General features: G+C 45.3%; 1 protein-coding gene across 2 annotated transcripts in view; it reads left to right on the top strand.

Annotated features, from left to right (window-relative positions):
* The first annotated feature begins 237 nt into the window (after positions 1–237).
* ZC3H7A (zinc finger CCCH-type containing 7A) overlaps positions 238–13,779 on the top strand; it is a 30,541-nt gene continuing 16,999 nt past the window's right edge. The window contains exons 1-9 of one of the 2 annotated variants that reach the window (XM_083474208.1): positions 238–368; positions 5,497–5,600; positions 7,867–7,906; positions 9,061–9,258; positions 9,980–10,138; positions 10,760–10,840; positions 10,924–10,962; positions 11,277–11,310; positions 12,427–12,698. In XM_083474208.1, the coding sequence (XP_083330334.1) occupies positions 5,533–5,600; positions 7,867–7,906; positions 9,061–9,258; positions 9,980–10,138; positions 10,760–10,840; positions 10,924–10,962; positions 11,277–11,310; positions 12,427–12,698 (891 nt within the window). In that variant the 5' untranslated portion in view covers positions 238–368; positions 5,497–5,532. The remainder of the gene's footprint in view (positions 369–5,496; positions 5,601–7,866; positions 7,907–9,060; positions 9,259–9,979; positions 10,139–10,759; positions 10,841–10,923; positions 10,963–11,276; positions 11,311–12,426; positions 12,699–13,779) is intronic. The other variant, XM_083474209.1, reaches the window with a different exon arrangement.

The following is a 13,779-nucleotide window of genomic DNA, read 5'->3' as shown; positions in this document are numbered from 1 at the left end:
GAATCAAACGACAGCCAATGGGAAGCTGCGGCATCTCTGTGAGGGGAAAGCGAGAGCGGCGTCCGAGGCCCCGCCTCCCATAGAGGCGCACGTCGCTCCCCGCCTCGTCCAATCAGCCAAAGCCGCGCTTGGAGGAGGCTCCCTCATTGTGGCGCCGCCAGGCGGCCTCCGAGCGGTAGAGGGCGCTGCGGGCGAGAGGAGCCGGGGGCCTTAGGCCGGAAAGGCACGCCAAGAGGAAGGAAGCGCGGAGAGGGAGAGAGAGAGAGACGGAGAGGCAGAGAAAGGGGCCTGGCTCGTCGTGCCTCCGCCGCGCTGTCTTCGCCTCCTCAGCAGCAGCAGCTACACGGCCTCCTGGCCTGAGGGAGCAGGTGAGGCCCGCGCCGCGAGGCAAGGGGAGGCCTTCACCGCCCGGCAAGGCCTGCGAGAGAGCGGGATGGTGGCGCGGCTCCGCCTCCCGCCTCAGGCCGGGGCTGGGGGCGGGGAGGTGGACGAGGCTCATGAGGAGCCCCCTTGTTGCTCTTTGGGAAGGGAAAGGGGTGTCTGTGGCCTCAGGGAAAGGGGGGGGCGGAGGAGACAGGCCTTAAATAATGTCCAGATTTAGGGGGGGGTCACACACGCTAAGGGCGGTTTAGAAATATAATTAATAATAATATAGCGGCACAAGCCTTCCTGAGCCTGGATCTTGCCCTTCCGGAGGCGCGCGCGACGTGGTGCTCCTTGGTTTGACGGGTCACGAAGAGGCTACGTCGCGGGAGGTGGTTTGGGGCAGGGAGCCGGGATGGTGCTCGGCATTCCCGCGCGGAAGCTCAAATGCGGGCGAGGCCGAAGAACCTCCCCGAAGTCCCGTTGGCACCTTGGAGGCGAGGGCAGATTGGTTTCCCGGGCGCGCGCCCTTAGTAGGTGTAGCGGGAGCTGTGGTTGCCGCCGATCCTCCTCTCCGCCTGCCTTGAAGGTGCCAGGAGGGCGTCTGGTTGAATGAGATGGATGCACGCGCCTTGTCCTCAAAGTTCTTCTGGTGGCTGGCGATGCCGAAAGGAAATGTATTAAAAGGGATGTACACGCGTGTGGAAGAACACTAGTGGGAGTTTGCACGGCTGTTTGGCAGAAAGAGAAATGCTAGCCTACAGGCGCTTGTATGTTACTACTCCCATATGGAAGTGGTGTGAATAACAGCCCATGAGGCTCTGGATCTTCAAGGAGGATGAACTTTTAGGTTGCCGAACCTTCTACCTAAGCGACTGGCATCAAAGAGAGCAACGTAATAGTATTTGGTTGAATGCTTGAGTTTTCATCAGTAGCTCAAAACTGTTAGATTTAATAACAGGCACAGAGACTTTTGAAGTTTCTGTATGGCTGCTCTCTCCTGTTGTGGCTTCCATCCCACCCCTCTGTTTCTCCCACCAGTTCAGTTTTCATGATCTCATGGCCTAGAAAGATAGCTGTGGCTTACGTTGTGGGCAGATCTGAGATGTCTTGAGTCCCTTCTGTGGCATGGCCATATCTGCATTCCCCATTAGAAAGAAAGGTGTTAGCTGATGGCCCAATTCTTCTCATTTGTACTGTGCCTTTACTACTTGCTTGTTATTCTTTTGTCCTTGCTGATCCCATTTTCATTACCTTGTTACTGGAACCAATTCCCTCCTGTAAGATTAAATTGAAGAGAGATCTGTGTTCATGAGGACCCTTTGGGTTGTGGCACCCGAGTTTGAGGGCCATGTCCTGTGAGACGCATCTGCCTCTCCACCCCACATCCATGTGTTGTCATTTTGACAATCAGTTAAAACCCAGCTCCATTGTTTGGAATCATTTAATTCCCTCTTGATTGGTTGGTACTTTGCTGCTGCAGGCTTACTTTTGCTGCCCAGGTTCTGTTTATTTTTAGCATGTATGTAAACTTAAATATCTTGTAATTGTAAATTTTTTATTTGGACACTTCATGTACTGTTTGGCCTTCCTCTAAGTTTGATTAGGTTTCATTGGTGGCCCCACACGTGGACTTCCATCCCCAAGTACTTCATTTTGCTGCCTTTCTCATAGGCTTTAAGCAGACCATAAATACTGTTTTATTCCACCAAGCTTTTTATCTGTTTTATTGCTGGCCTCTTCCATATAATTTTGCCTGACATGTTTCCTTATTCTATTGTTGCATTGCCTTAAATATGAGGTAGAAGTGAAATAAGTGTATTTATACTGCTGTGTGGGCACCTTTTGGCAGCGAGGCAACTTATGAACGCCAGTAAATTAAGTAAAATGAGGCCAGCATACTTATGTGCTCTGGATTGTCCATATGTTGACAACAAAAGCATACTGAATTGTATGGGAGGCAAAACTGAAATAGAAATTGCTTTAGGAATTGCCACACAATAAACTGAAGCTGTAAAAAAAATACTCTGCCAATCTGTCAGGCTTCACTTTTAGCTCATTTTTTGATGCTGCTGTTCTCCATTAAAACTGAATATATGCAGAGGCAGACCTTTCACGGGATTATTAGATTATTTTCCTATCTCAAAATGAGTGCAGTATCTTGAGTCTTCCTACTGTACCCCGAGGCAGGTTTGTTGTCTAGAACTCTCCAGTCAATTTTAAAATAGATACAGTATGTAAGAGAGACTTCTATGTACCTCAAGCAGCTTATTCTGCCCTCGTGGGCTGAACAGTGGTGGTTTCAGCCTTAAACAGTATAAAATAATGTCATATGTCTGAACCACATGATAATACAAAAGCGTTTCGGCACTTTAAAAAAGAACAGTATAAAATAGTGACTCTGAAGAAGTTTGTTGTGCTCTCACATTTTTCTCATAACAGTTTCAGTTTTATGTTGCAGCAATTGGAATTATTATTTGGTTTCTAGCCAAAAAAATCCTAGAGTCTAGTGGCATTTTAGCAACTAACACATTTATTGTAATAATAAGTTTCTGTGGGGCAGAACTCGCTTCCACTGATGCATGAAGTGGTTTGCCTAACTGATTTCAAACACTACAGCAGGGATGAGAAACCTGTTGGACTCCACCTCCCATCAGCCCCAGCCAGCAAAAGACATTGTAGTCCTGTGTTTGGAGGAACACAGGTTTCCTGCCCCATGCACGACCACAGCTACCTTTATCGGGACCTTGGAAACGTGAGAGGTTATTTTAAGATTGCCATGAAGAGTGACATTTTAGAAAGTTGCCTAATTCAGTGTTGACACCAATTTACTGAGAGATAAAACACAAAATTGGTACCTTCTGGTGCACCATTCTAACTTCTTTGCCCCTGCTCCTCTCTTGTGCTAATTTGGTAACAGGTTGCTTGCATCAAAACATTCCCTTTGTCAGGCATAGTTCCTCTCTCTTGATAGTTAACAGGGTTATGCAGGGGCCCCCTTCTAAATTTGTTTTTGCAATAATGGAATAAAAAGTGACTCTTCTCAATGTGCTGGTGCCGCTCTTTGTTGTGATTGCTTGCCTAGGAATGGTCAATGATTTTATAATAGTAAGCACAATAGTTCTGTACAAGGGATTGTAGCAGCCCATCTAGTGGCTGAGAGTCTGGTGTTTACTGTTGCCTGCCTTCTTCCATGAAGCCTCAGCATGAGGAATTCCAGTGCAATTCTAAGAAACAGCTCAGAATTCTTGTGATGTGTGCAGAAGAGCAGGTGTGGGATTTCTGAGTATCTACTAATCATTTCTAATTCAATCAGTTGACAATGATGGCTCCATTTGGTAGAGGCTGCTTTGGAAGTTAATTTGGAACTGAGACTGCTGTCAATTCCTGACAAGTCAGTTCTTACCCTAAGCTTGAAAGTCAGAATTTCTATCCAAACCAGATATGTATAATTGCAGATACCGTATCTTTCGCTCTATAACACGCACCCGACCATAACACACACATAGTTTTTAGAGGAGGAAAATCCGTAGGCATGCCACCCGTAGGCATTCCCTCCATAACACGCACAGACATTTCCCCTTACTTTTTAGGAGGAAAAAAGTGAGTGTTATGGTGCAAAAAATACGGTAATTCTTTCTCTCTAAAATCAGTGTTTCTACCCCTTGCCCCCCTTTAGCTACCATAACCCACCCCCACACACTTTTAAACCTGGCTCACCTTTTTATTTTATTTTATGAAATGGATTTAAATTGTGTGACTTTTATTTTTTTACTTATATTGTACATATTTTTAGAAACACATACACCCTCCTCCCCAAGATCTTCATACACTGCTTTATAATGATTCATTCCGTTATGCTACTACTTATGGCTGCATTTCAGAAATATTTCGTTGGCCCAGTTTTTATGTACACCAAATTTAATGGTTTGTTCTTTCCTTACTAATGGGGAGAGTCTGAGTCTGCTGAGGACAGTTTACTGTTTCTACCTGTAGCTCCTCACGGAGAGGTCTTTTTCCTTTCCCACCCCTCCAGGTACTACTGAAGAGCATGCTTGGGTAGAGGCAGTTGGGGTGCATTCTGATCTGCTTACTAATGTAGTTTGTTTAGAATGAAACAAATCATGATCCCTGGTTTGATATAATGATCAGCCATGGATTGTGGGTTGTTTCTCTTGTGTACTTGTAAGGAGGAACAAAGAAACCAAAGTTGTCATTAACTTGGTTATATTGTGATGTGCAAGGAGACCATACCAATCTCTTGTTGATCATTCTGGAACTGTCTGCTATGTCGTTGCTTTCGTGCATTGGGAAATAAATAATTACATGAGATTTAATTGATTTTTGTCCAATGGACGGTTCTGGAGTTTGGTGTACAGTGGTGCCTCGCAAGACGAAATTAATTCGTTCCGCAAGTTTTCCCCCCGCTTCCCCGCTATCCCCGGAGCTTGCGGGGCAAGCTTCATTTTGCGAAGCAAGCCCATAGGGAAATGCGTCTTGCGAAGTGGCTAAGAAAACGAAAAACTCCTTCGTCTAGCGAGTTTTTCGTCTTCCGAGGCGTTCGTCTTGCGGGGTACCACTGTATCTGTATCTATGTGCTTTTGGGTGGTGTCATGTGATAAGCCGAATTCCTTTTAAAAGTTATCTACTTATATTTTGTGAACACAGGCTGTATTCAGTTGTAAAGGTAAACCATGGTTTAGTGTCACAACAAGCCTAGGCTTTCTGCAGGGAGGAGGTTAACTGCGGTTGAACATATCTTCTGACCCCAAACTATGGTTAATGGATTTTATTAACAATGGTTTGAAGTTGCTTTTTTGTTTTTTGTTTAATTGCAGTTAAACTAACCACAGGTCTTCGGAATTTGAGCAACATGGCAAACTGTGGTCACTCAGAAATTGCAGTGAAAGCTTCCACATTCCTTCTTGCAGCCGTGCCTGAAGAGGAAGGGTGGGGGGGGGAGCAGTTGAGCTCAGGAGAGAGGCTAGGCTAATTCCTGTAGCACCAAGCTTTGGTTTAGTGAACTAACCTATAGCCTGTATTTTTCAGAGATTAAAATTGTTCTTCTCGTCCATAAATTACTCCCAACAGCTTGATATACAAGTCAACGACCCGCTGTCATTTCTGTTGCAGAAGCTGCACGCTGAAGAATTGGGTGTTCATGATAACATGTCCAATGTTTCCGTGGATAGAAGCATCAGACTGCAGGAGATTAAGAAAGGGCTGCAGTTTATACAGTAAGACCTTGGTGACTGGAAACCTGTGTGGTGGATGGGTTATGTTTGGTCGGTAGCATTGGTTTAAATTAACATGATGCTTTAGAAAAGGGGGGGGGGTTGTCATATCAAACAATTAGCGAGCTTTGCCCTTTCAGAATAAACACATGAGCAGCGCAATGCTTGAAACTGGCTGTGTCCCATGTGCCTTTGAGAAGAATGCTCCTTAGGTTGCAATCATGTGCTCACTTACTTGGGAATAAACCTGTCAGACCCAGTGCGACTGAACTTCTGAGTAAAGATGCAGACGATTGTGCTGTCTGTCTTGGTTTGTCCAGGCTCAGCAGCATCACTGTAGGCAGTATCATGTTTCCATCTCCTTTCCAATTTTTTTTTGGGGGGGGGAGGAGGGAGAGGGTTTGGGTGTAAATAAATTAAAATTCTCAAGTACAAAGGTAGTTTTCCTCTGCACATGCAGAGGGATGCTGAAAAGCCTTCCCCGCACGGATGAGGCTCAAGGGGGCCCTCCCAGCTTGTATTAAATTGTGGGCCTCCGTCAAAGAGACATGCTCCCCCTTCAGCCAGAGCAATGCCCTGGAGCATGTTACTAAAGAGCATCTCTGCTTCGAGGAAAGCTCCCTTTCAGTCTTTTTCAACGTTATCCCTATGGTCAGGGTTATTGAAGCCATATGCTTTTCTCAAACAGCCACTGAGGTCAGTTCCTGATGCTTCAGTCAATATATGACAGGGATGAAAATCCACAGTTGAGGTCTTGAGATTTGACAACTCGGCCCTCTGAGTCTTCCTGCTTTTGGCCTTCCTTCTCCTTTTTTTCTCTGAAACCCCTCTAAAATAGCTTGATGATCTAACATAGGTATGACCCTTCGGATGTTGCTTAACTACGTTTTCCATCCTCCCTAGGCATTGGCCATGCTTGTGGGTACTGATGAGAGTTGTAGTTCAGCAGTATCTGAACCCACCTGGACCCTGCGATCATCATCTGAGGCCATTCTTCATGTGCCTCCTCCATAAGAGGTCTGGAGGGTGGCAACATGAGAACGGGCCTTTTTTGCAGTGGCTTCCCGCTTGTGGAATGCTCTCCCCAAGGGGACATACCTGACCATTACCGTATTTTTCACTCTATAAGACACACCTAGTTTTTGGAGGAGGAAAACAAGAAAAAAAATATTCTGAATCCCAAAAGCCAGAATAGCACAGCGCTCCCTCTCGCTGTTCTGTCTTCTGGGATAGCTGCGCAGCCTGCATTCGCTCCATAAGACGCACACACATTTCCCCTTACTTTTTAGGAGAGAAAAAGTGAGTCTTATAGAACGAAAAATACGGTACATATCTTTAGGCACCAGGCAAAGACATCCATGTTCTCCCAGGCCTTTGGCTAATTAAACAATCTATGGCCTTTTCAACTGTGTGTGTATATATATATATTGTTTTTGGTTGTTATTGTGGTATGTATTTTTGTGTTTTTACATTGTAACCCACCCTGTGATCTTCAGATGAAGGGCAGTATAGAATTTTACTTAATTATTAATGATATTCTGGAGGGCCACAGGTTCTCCATGTCTGATTTAACATAAAATACTTGTGTGTGCATGTAAATATTTTATTTTCAAGTGTCAAGAACACTTCACGTACATTATCTTAGTAGCCCTTTCCACAATAGTGTCCATAGGCAGGACACTGTTATTGGGTGTACGCCCTCAGGCCAAGAGGATAGTGTTTTGCTTAAGAGTGCATGGCTGAGATGAGATCTGCAACGGGTATTTCCTCACTTGAAGGTCACACTCTTAGCCAGTAGTCTTAACTCTGGGCTCAATGATTTCTACAGCATTTTTGAGCTCTGAAGAGCTTTCCAGACCCTGTCGTCCAAAGCAGATGCTGCACTTAAAGGTACTTTTAAAAAATAGTCCGCTGCTCTTCAGGACCCAGTTTGCCACTGGCAAGAACTTATGTGACTATTGCGGTGGATTCCAGAGTGTATCTGTGATAATTGGTTGCGTTTTAAAAGCTCCACAGTCTTCTGATCCATTAGCCTAACTGATCAATTGAGGGATAAACTCTGGACTCTGCAGATTGCCGAAAACTGAGCCCAGAAGTTGCAGAGACTAGAAAGTCAGTTGATGAGACATACATTACCTTTAAGAATGGAAACATTTATGTATTACCATTCCTATATCTGACTGGCAAGTTTTTTGGATGTGTAAACCTCTCTTTGAACAAGACCTGGGTAAGATCTGACTCTCTGTGTTTTACTCCCCCCCCCCCCCAGGTCTACTTTACCTTACCCAGGGACTCAAGAACAATATGAGGTAATGGTGTTTGTTTATGAACTTCTCTACCAGAGACATAGGGGACTCTGCAGTGGGTGGGAGTCATTACTTTCTTTGAACTTGTAAAAAGTGATTTAAATCCTTCCTTTATTGTTTGGTCATCACTATTCCAGTTTGATGTGAGGCAGCTCACTGAGAGAGATGTAATCCAGAACACGACGGTGAGGATAGCAATATACCTCTTGCTGTGATGTAGAAAATAGGCAACAAATGTCAAAGGTTTGGTGTATTGCTTTACTCACCACTGCAGGGAATTTGGCCTTCTTCTGCAAAAGGTTCCCTTCCTCTAGTGTATTGCCTTTCTTCTGTCCTAGAACCTGAAGTCACTTCTCCTAAACCAGGGGTAGGCAACCTAAGGCCTATGGGCCACAAGCGGCCCGCGGGGGTCGTTTAACCGGCCCACGAGCCTCCCCCGAACTGAGCTGCCTGCTCGACGAGTCCCTGTGCTCTGCATTAAACCGGTGCAGCTCGGTGTGGGGACTCGCTTCCGCGGTGCCGGAAACCGTGTCTGTGCATGCGCAGATGCCAGAAATCACAGACGTGTGTGCTCATGCGCATGCACGATCCGGCCCATGGAGGGATCTCCGCTGGAGTGAACAAGCCCAGGCAAGGTAAACCTTGCCGACCCCTGTCCTAAACCATGGAAGAGGCCCTGAGCCTGAGCCTCTGCTGCTGTTTTTACCTTTTTAATCTCCTGGTTTTTCTGCTCGACTGCTTTGTCAGCAGTTCCTGCTAAGGGACTTCAGCCGTAATTGCATCAGAAGGGGCTGGTCAACAGCTGGTGCTGCTTGCAAAAAAGACAGCTAGTCCCACTTTAGAAGGTGACTATTGCATTTTTGAAGGTATGACTCCCTAGGAGCACGTAACGCAAAATTGTGAAATGTTCTCTTTGCAGAGGCGTGTTTAGCATCTTTATTCTACAGCTTACCCTCACCTTTGATAGTTAAGGTGTTTTGTTTTAGGGGACCAACCTCCCTTGTATAATCGGTATAATTTTGTCTTGTTTTTGTTTGGAGTTGCTTATTTTTTTACAATTGTATTATTGTACTGTTGTAACTTGCCCTTGGGACCTCATAGTGCAGGGCAGGTAAGAAATCTAATAAATTCATTTTCTTTTTTTAAATGTGTTTCAGATATTTATACGAGAGCTTGTTAAAAATCTGTTTAACGAAGGGAACGATGAGTACCGTGAAGGCAAGTGGGAAGGATCGCTGAACCACTACTCAGAAGCCTTAAACATAGCAGATTATGCCAATTCTGAAGGGATTCACATTTCTGACGAAATATTAGAGAAGCTGCATGTTAATCGCATAGCATGTTATTCAAAGAAGGTGAGTGGTGTGTGGACACCAGAAGGGTGGAAAAGATTTTTTTTATTATTAATAAGTGCTGTATTAAGAAACTGGGCAGATGTTGCCAAGCCTGATCAAGAGCTGAATTTCCTTTCTGAAAAGCTATTGAGGGTTGGTTGGTCAGCAGCTTAAGGAACCACTTGTCACAGAGGCTTAAAAATTTTTTTTGCATCTAGTTTAACCTATCGGGAACCACGTGGTACCTCTCAGGGAGCTGGATTTTAATTTATGATCCAGCCCAGGAATAAAGCTTTGATACTGAAAGCTGTCAGATTCTTGCTTCATGCTTAACTGCTAAGTGATGGAGGTGGAAAGCTTAGCTGGGGTTTCACAACATGAAATACCACTTATCTTTTTGTGATCAGAAGAACTCAGAGATCCAGCATTTCTGTGGTTCATTTCCCTCCCTGGTCTTCCACATGTTGCCACCCTATGCACTACCTAAAACAGGTGTGGTGAACCATTAGTCCTCCAGATGTTCTCAAACTACAACTCCCATCACTCTTGGCCATTGGCTGATGGGAGTTGTAGTTCAGCATCACCCAGAGAGCCCAGAGGTTCCCCAGCCCTGGTCTAGAAAATAGTATGTGGTATATTAAGTGTATTTCCCTTCTCCCCCCCGCAACGCTGCCCCAGACGCAATTGCATTCCTTCAGTCCTCAATTCTAGTAGTGAATCTAAGCCTGTTTATTTGTTGCAGGGCTTGCATGATAAAGTTTTGGAAGATTGTGGGATAGTTTTAAAACTGAACGAAAACAATTTCAGAGCTCTCTACCGGAAATCTAAAGCCTTAAAAGAATTGGGAAGGTACAAGGAGGCCTATGATGCAGTTGCTAAGTGCTCTCTCGCAGTGCCGCAAGTAAGCAGATCACGTACTGTGTTGGCAAATGAAATGGCGTTCGGTGGTCATTGCCTGTGTTTGTGGGAACAGTGCGCAGTGGAGTATTTTTCCTGGGTGTTGCCCTACTAGGGAAGCTTGGGAGTTTGATTCCCTCCCCCCCCTTTCTTTCTTTTTTCCTTTCCTTCTCCTCCTGCGATGAGGCTACATTTTAATGTTTTAATGTTTCCATATTTTAATGTTGTATTTTAATTTTGTTTTTAAGTTGTCATCATTCAATTTGTTTTTATTATTGCTTGTAAGCCACTCTGAGCCCGGCCTTGGCTGGGGAGGGCGGGGTATAAATAAAAATTATTATTATTATTGTTATTATTATAGATTTGTAGCATAGCAGTAATCCAGTAAGTACGGCCGGCCATCAAGCTCCTCACACTTAGCCTTTGGCAAGTGTATGATATTGTGTGGCACCTTCCCCCCCCCCACCCCGTAGAGTCCTGAGACAGAGGTTGCAGGCAAAATTTTGATCACGTGCTAGTGAATAAGGGTGTGGGGGTATTTATGGGTTACACTGCTGCTTGAAAAACCTGAGAACCTTTCTATGCAGAAGTTCCTTAGATTGGATTATCTTTTTTCTAAAAACAGGACGAAAGTGTAATAAAATTAACCCAAGAACTTGCTCAGAAACTTGGATTAAAAATAAGAAAAGCCTACGTTAGAGCAAAAGTAAGTAGAAGCATTTTTTACATACTGGTTTTGTAAGCTTTCTCTTCTGTGTTGGTTATTTATGATGGTTTGCTTAATTGCAGCCTCCCCCAAACCCTGTTTCTGGAGAAGTATCAAGTAAGGTAAGGTATTGTGCCTTCCCTGTGTGAAGTGAGTTCTTTTGCTGGAATTCATTTTCCTGTCCGTACATTGAAAATGCGACTCTTAAAAAGAGATATATGATCCCCCTTAATCTTACAAGTATTTGGGTTAGCGCCAACACTGTTGAACAGTGCAAGAATGATTTTGATGTAAGCTTTGATTGGGTGTAAGCATGCGGAGTAAGTGGCCTTGGGGTTCCTAGTAGCCGGTGTGCTTGCGTTTTTAAAAGAAAAATGCCTGCCCGAGGCATTTGCTGTGCAAACATCCTGATGACAGATATTTTGCTTGCTTGCAGAGTTCAAATACTTCTATAGAAGATATTGAATCAGGTGAGGCTTCCTGGATTTAAAGGGGAATGTTATATAAAAGTTCTGCTTTCAACGTGGTCAGATTTCATTTCAGACAGCTCTTGGGAACTGTGTCCTGCCTGCTTTTTCTTCATTTGGGGAATCTCCATGGCAGTTGCCTTGCGTTTTCCATTGTGAGGGAGAAACCCTTGCATTCTCCCAGCTTGGTAGACTGTCTTCCAGATAGGCAAGCAGATTGCTGCCGATCCCCTGATGATTGGCTGAAACATACGAGACGTTATCTGTCTCTGAATGCACCTGCCAAATGCATAGGCTCCCTGTGGATGTGTTCCTTGGGATGTTCCCCCTTGCAGTTCAACATGTGTTGCTCAAATGTCTGCGTTCTCTTAAGCGCTAGCCAAGCTTGCCCTGGGAGCCTGGCCCACCTAAACAATGTGGGCCTTTGCCTCTGTTCTGGGGGAAGACATTCACATGCTGCACTTCTTTCCCATTCATAAAAGGTCACCGTCTTTCCCTCTTTTAGGACCTTGGAAATTACTCCCTAGCTGAGGCAGAGGGGTTCAGAAGAGTTTTGCAATTTAAGCTCTCTGCGTGCTTGATGATTGCCAGTGTTTTCCATGAATGGTTGAAAATTGGCATGACAAGTGGGGTGAGACACTTTGACTGTTGCTGGGGGCAGAGAGAGAAGCAGCCTGGGGTCAGGCTGGCCTTTAGTCTACAGGTCAGGGCCTTGTCATGAGGGTTCAGGAAGGAGGCGGTAGCAATGGTGTCTTGTGCCCATTGGCTATGGCAGAAGGCAGGGAGGAAAACATTAGGTGGAGCCAGAGTTAATGACAGGCAGAGCCAGTTAATTTTAGCTTTGCCCTTCCCCCATAGTACTACCAGGGCAACACTGAGACTAATGAGGAGGAAGCTGAAAGTCAGCACCCCCCATGGATTCTTCATCGAAGGCATACAGGAGAGGGCAGGTTGAGGTTGGTGGGACAATGACCCATTTGCTCTCATGGTCCAGCTTCCATTGGTAGACAGCTTCCAAAGCTTTTTTTTTCTTTCTGTGCCTCCTTTGGGAGGTTTGCCTCCATCCCTGAGAATCCCTGTTCTAAGATGCCTCTCTTCCCCGATCGAAATCTGTTTCAGATTTTTCCAATTGGAAGGAAAAGATTCTTTCTTCCTCCTCCTCCCCTTCCAGTTTTACACCTGAAGTTTCAAGCGATCTGTCTCCATTGCCAATGGCGTCTCTGATCACCCTTCCAGCCGAGAAGAGTTCACTCACTGCCAACTCTCTGGCAAATGGAGGATCTTTCATTGTACCTGAAGTCTGTTTAGACTGCATGGATGGAGATGATATAATTGGAGATGAGCTAGATGAGTTGCTTGATTCTGTTTCTGATTCTGGGGAAAGTGTCATGGTGAGTCGGCTTCCATTTATTCTTATAAAAGCAATGGAAGAAACACGGTGCTATACTCACGTGTTGCTGTTTCCAGGACTGCAGCCTTAAATTGTGATACCTTCAGACTGATGTGCCTCTAAGTGTGTCAGTAGAGCAAGAGATTTGGTATTAAAAATTACTTAAGCTTAAGTACCGTAGATTCCGGCGTATTAGGCAACTGGGCGTATTAGACGACCCCCCAAATTGGCAGCTGCAATTTGGGGGTTTGTCTTATAAGCCCAGTTGCCCAATACGCTGGGCAGCAACAGGGGCGGGTTCAGTTCTGCGTCAGGAGAAAGCCGCCTGGCATGGAGCTGAGCCCGCCGCCCGCTTCTGCTGCTTCGGAGCTGCCGCCACAGTGGGGGGCGGGCTCAGCTCCATGCCGCCCATACCCGGAGTATAAGGCAACCCCCAACTTTGGAGAAGATTTTCCGGGGTTCAAAAGTCGCCTTATACGCCGGAATCTATGGTATTAATCTCGCTGTATTTTGAGGCTGCTTTGTACAAAGATAGTGTTTTACAGCATGTTTTAAAGGAGTGCTGCTGACTCCACCTAGTCCTGTTGCTGCTGTTGCCATTTATTGAAGCATGAATTCATAAATATTTGCAAGTTTAGGACTTTGTGTAGCAATATTAGTCTTGCAAGAGTTCTGGACTTGAATGCCTCCATTGGTCTGTTGGAGCCAGTCTGCATTTCAATTTTGCCACAGGGCACTTCCTCCTTGACATGACCTTAAATGTAATCGTACTGCTGGATGATCTAGCCCAGAATTGTCTACTCTAACTGGCAGCAGCTCTCTGGGGTCACAGATCTTTTATGGAATATGCTATTTGGACTCTTCTAAGCAGATGATTTCAGGGACGGGTCCTTTGTCACTGTGGGGAAGGGAAGAGTTCTACCACCTCCCCTGGAACATGGGTGTAAGAATCTGGTTTATACAGAGTCAGGGCTTTGATGTTTTCAGCCCAAAGCTTTCTGCTGATTGGCAGCCGTTCTCCTAGGCCTCTGGCAGAGGAGGGTCTTCTACAAATCCTGCTACCTGTCTTTTTTCAAATCAGA

Source organism: Podarcis liolepis (assembly GCF_965112155.1).
Source record: "Podarcis liolepis genome assembly, chromosome: 14".
Taxonomy (NCBI): Eukaryota; Metazoa; Chordata; class Lepidosauria; order Squamata; family Lacertidae; genus Podarcis; species Podarcis liolepis.
Note: the sequence above shows the minus strand (reverse complement) of the source record. Positions and strands in the feature narration are given on the sequence as shown.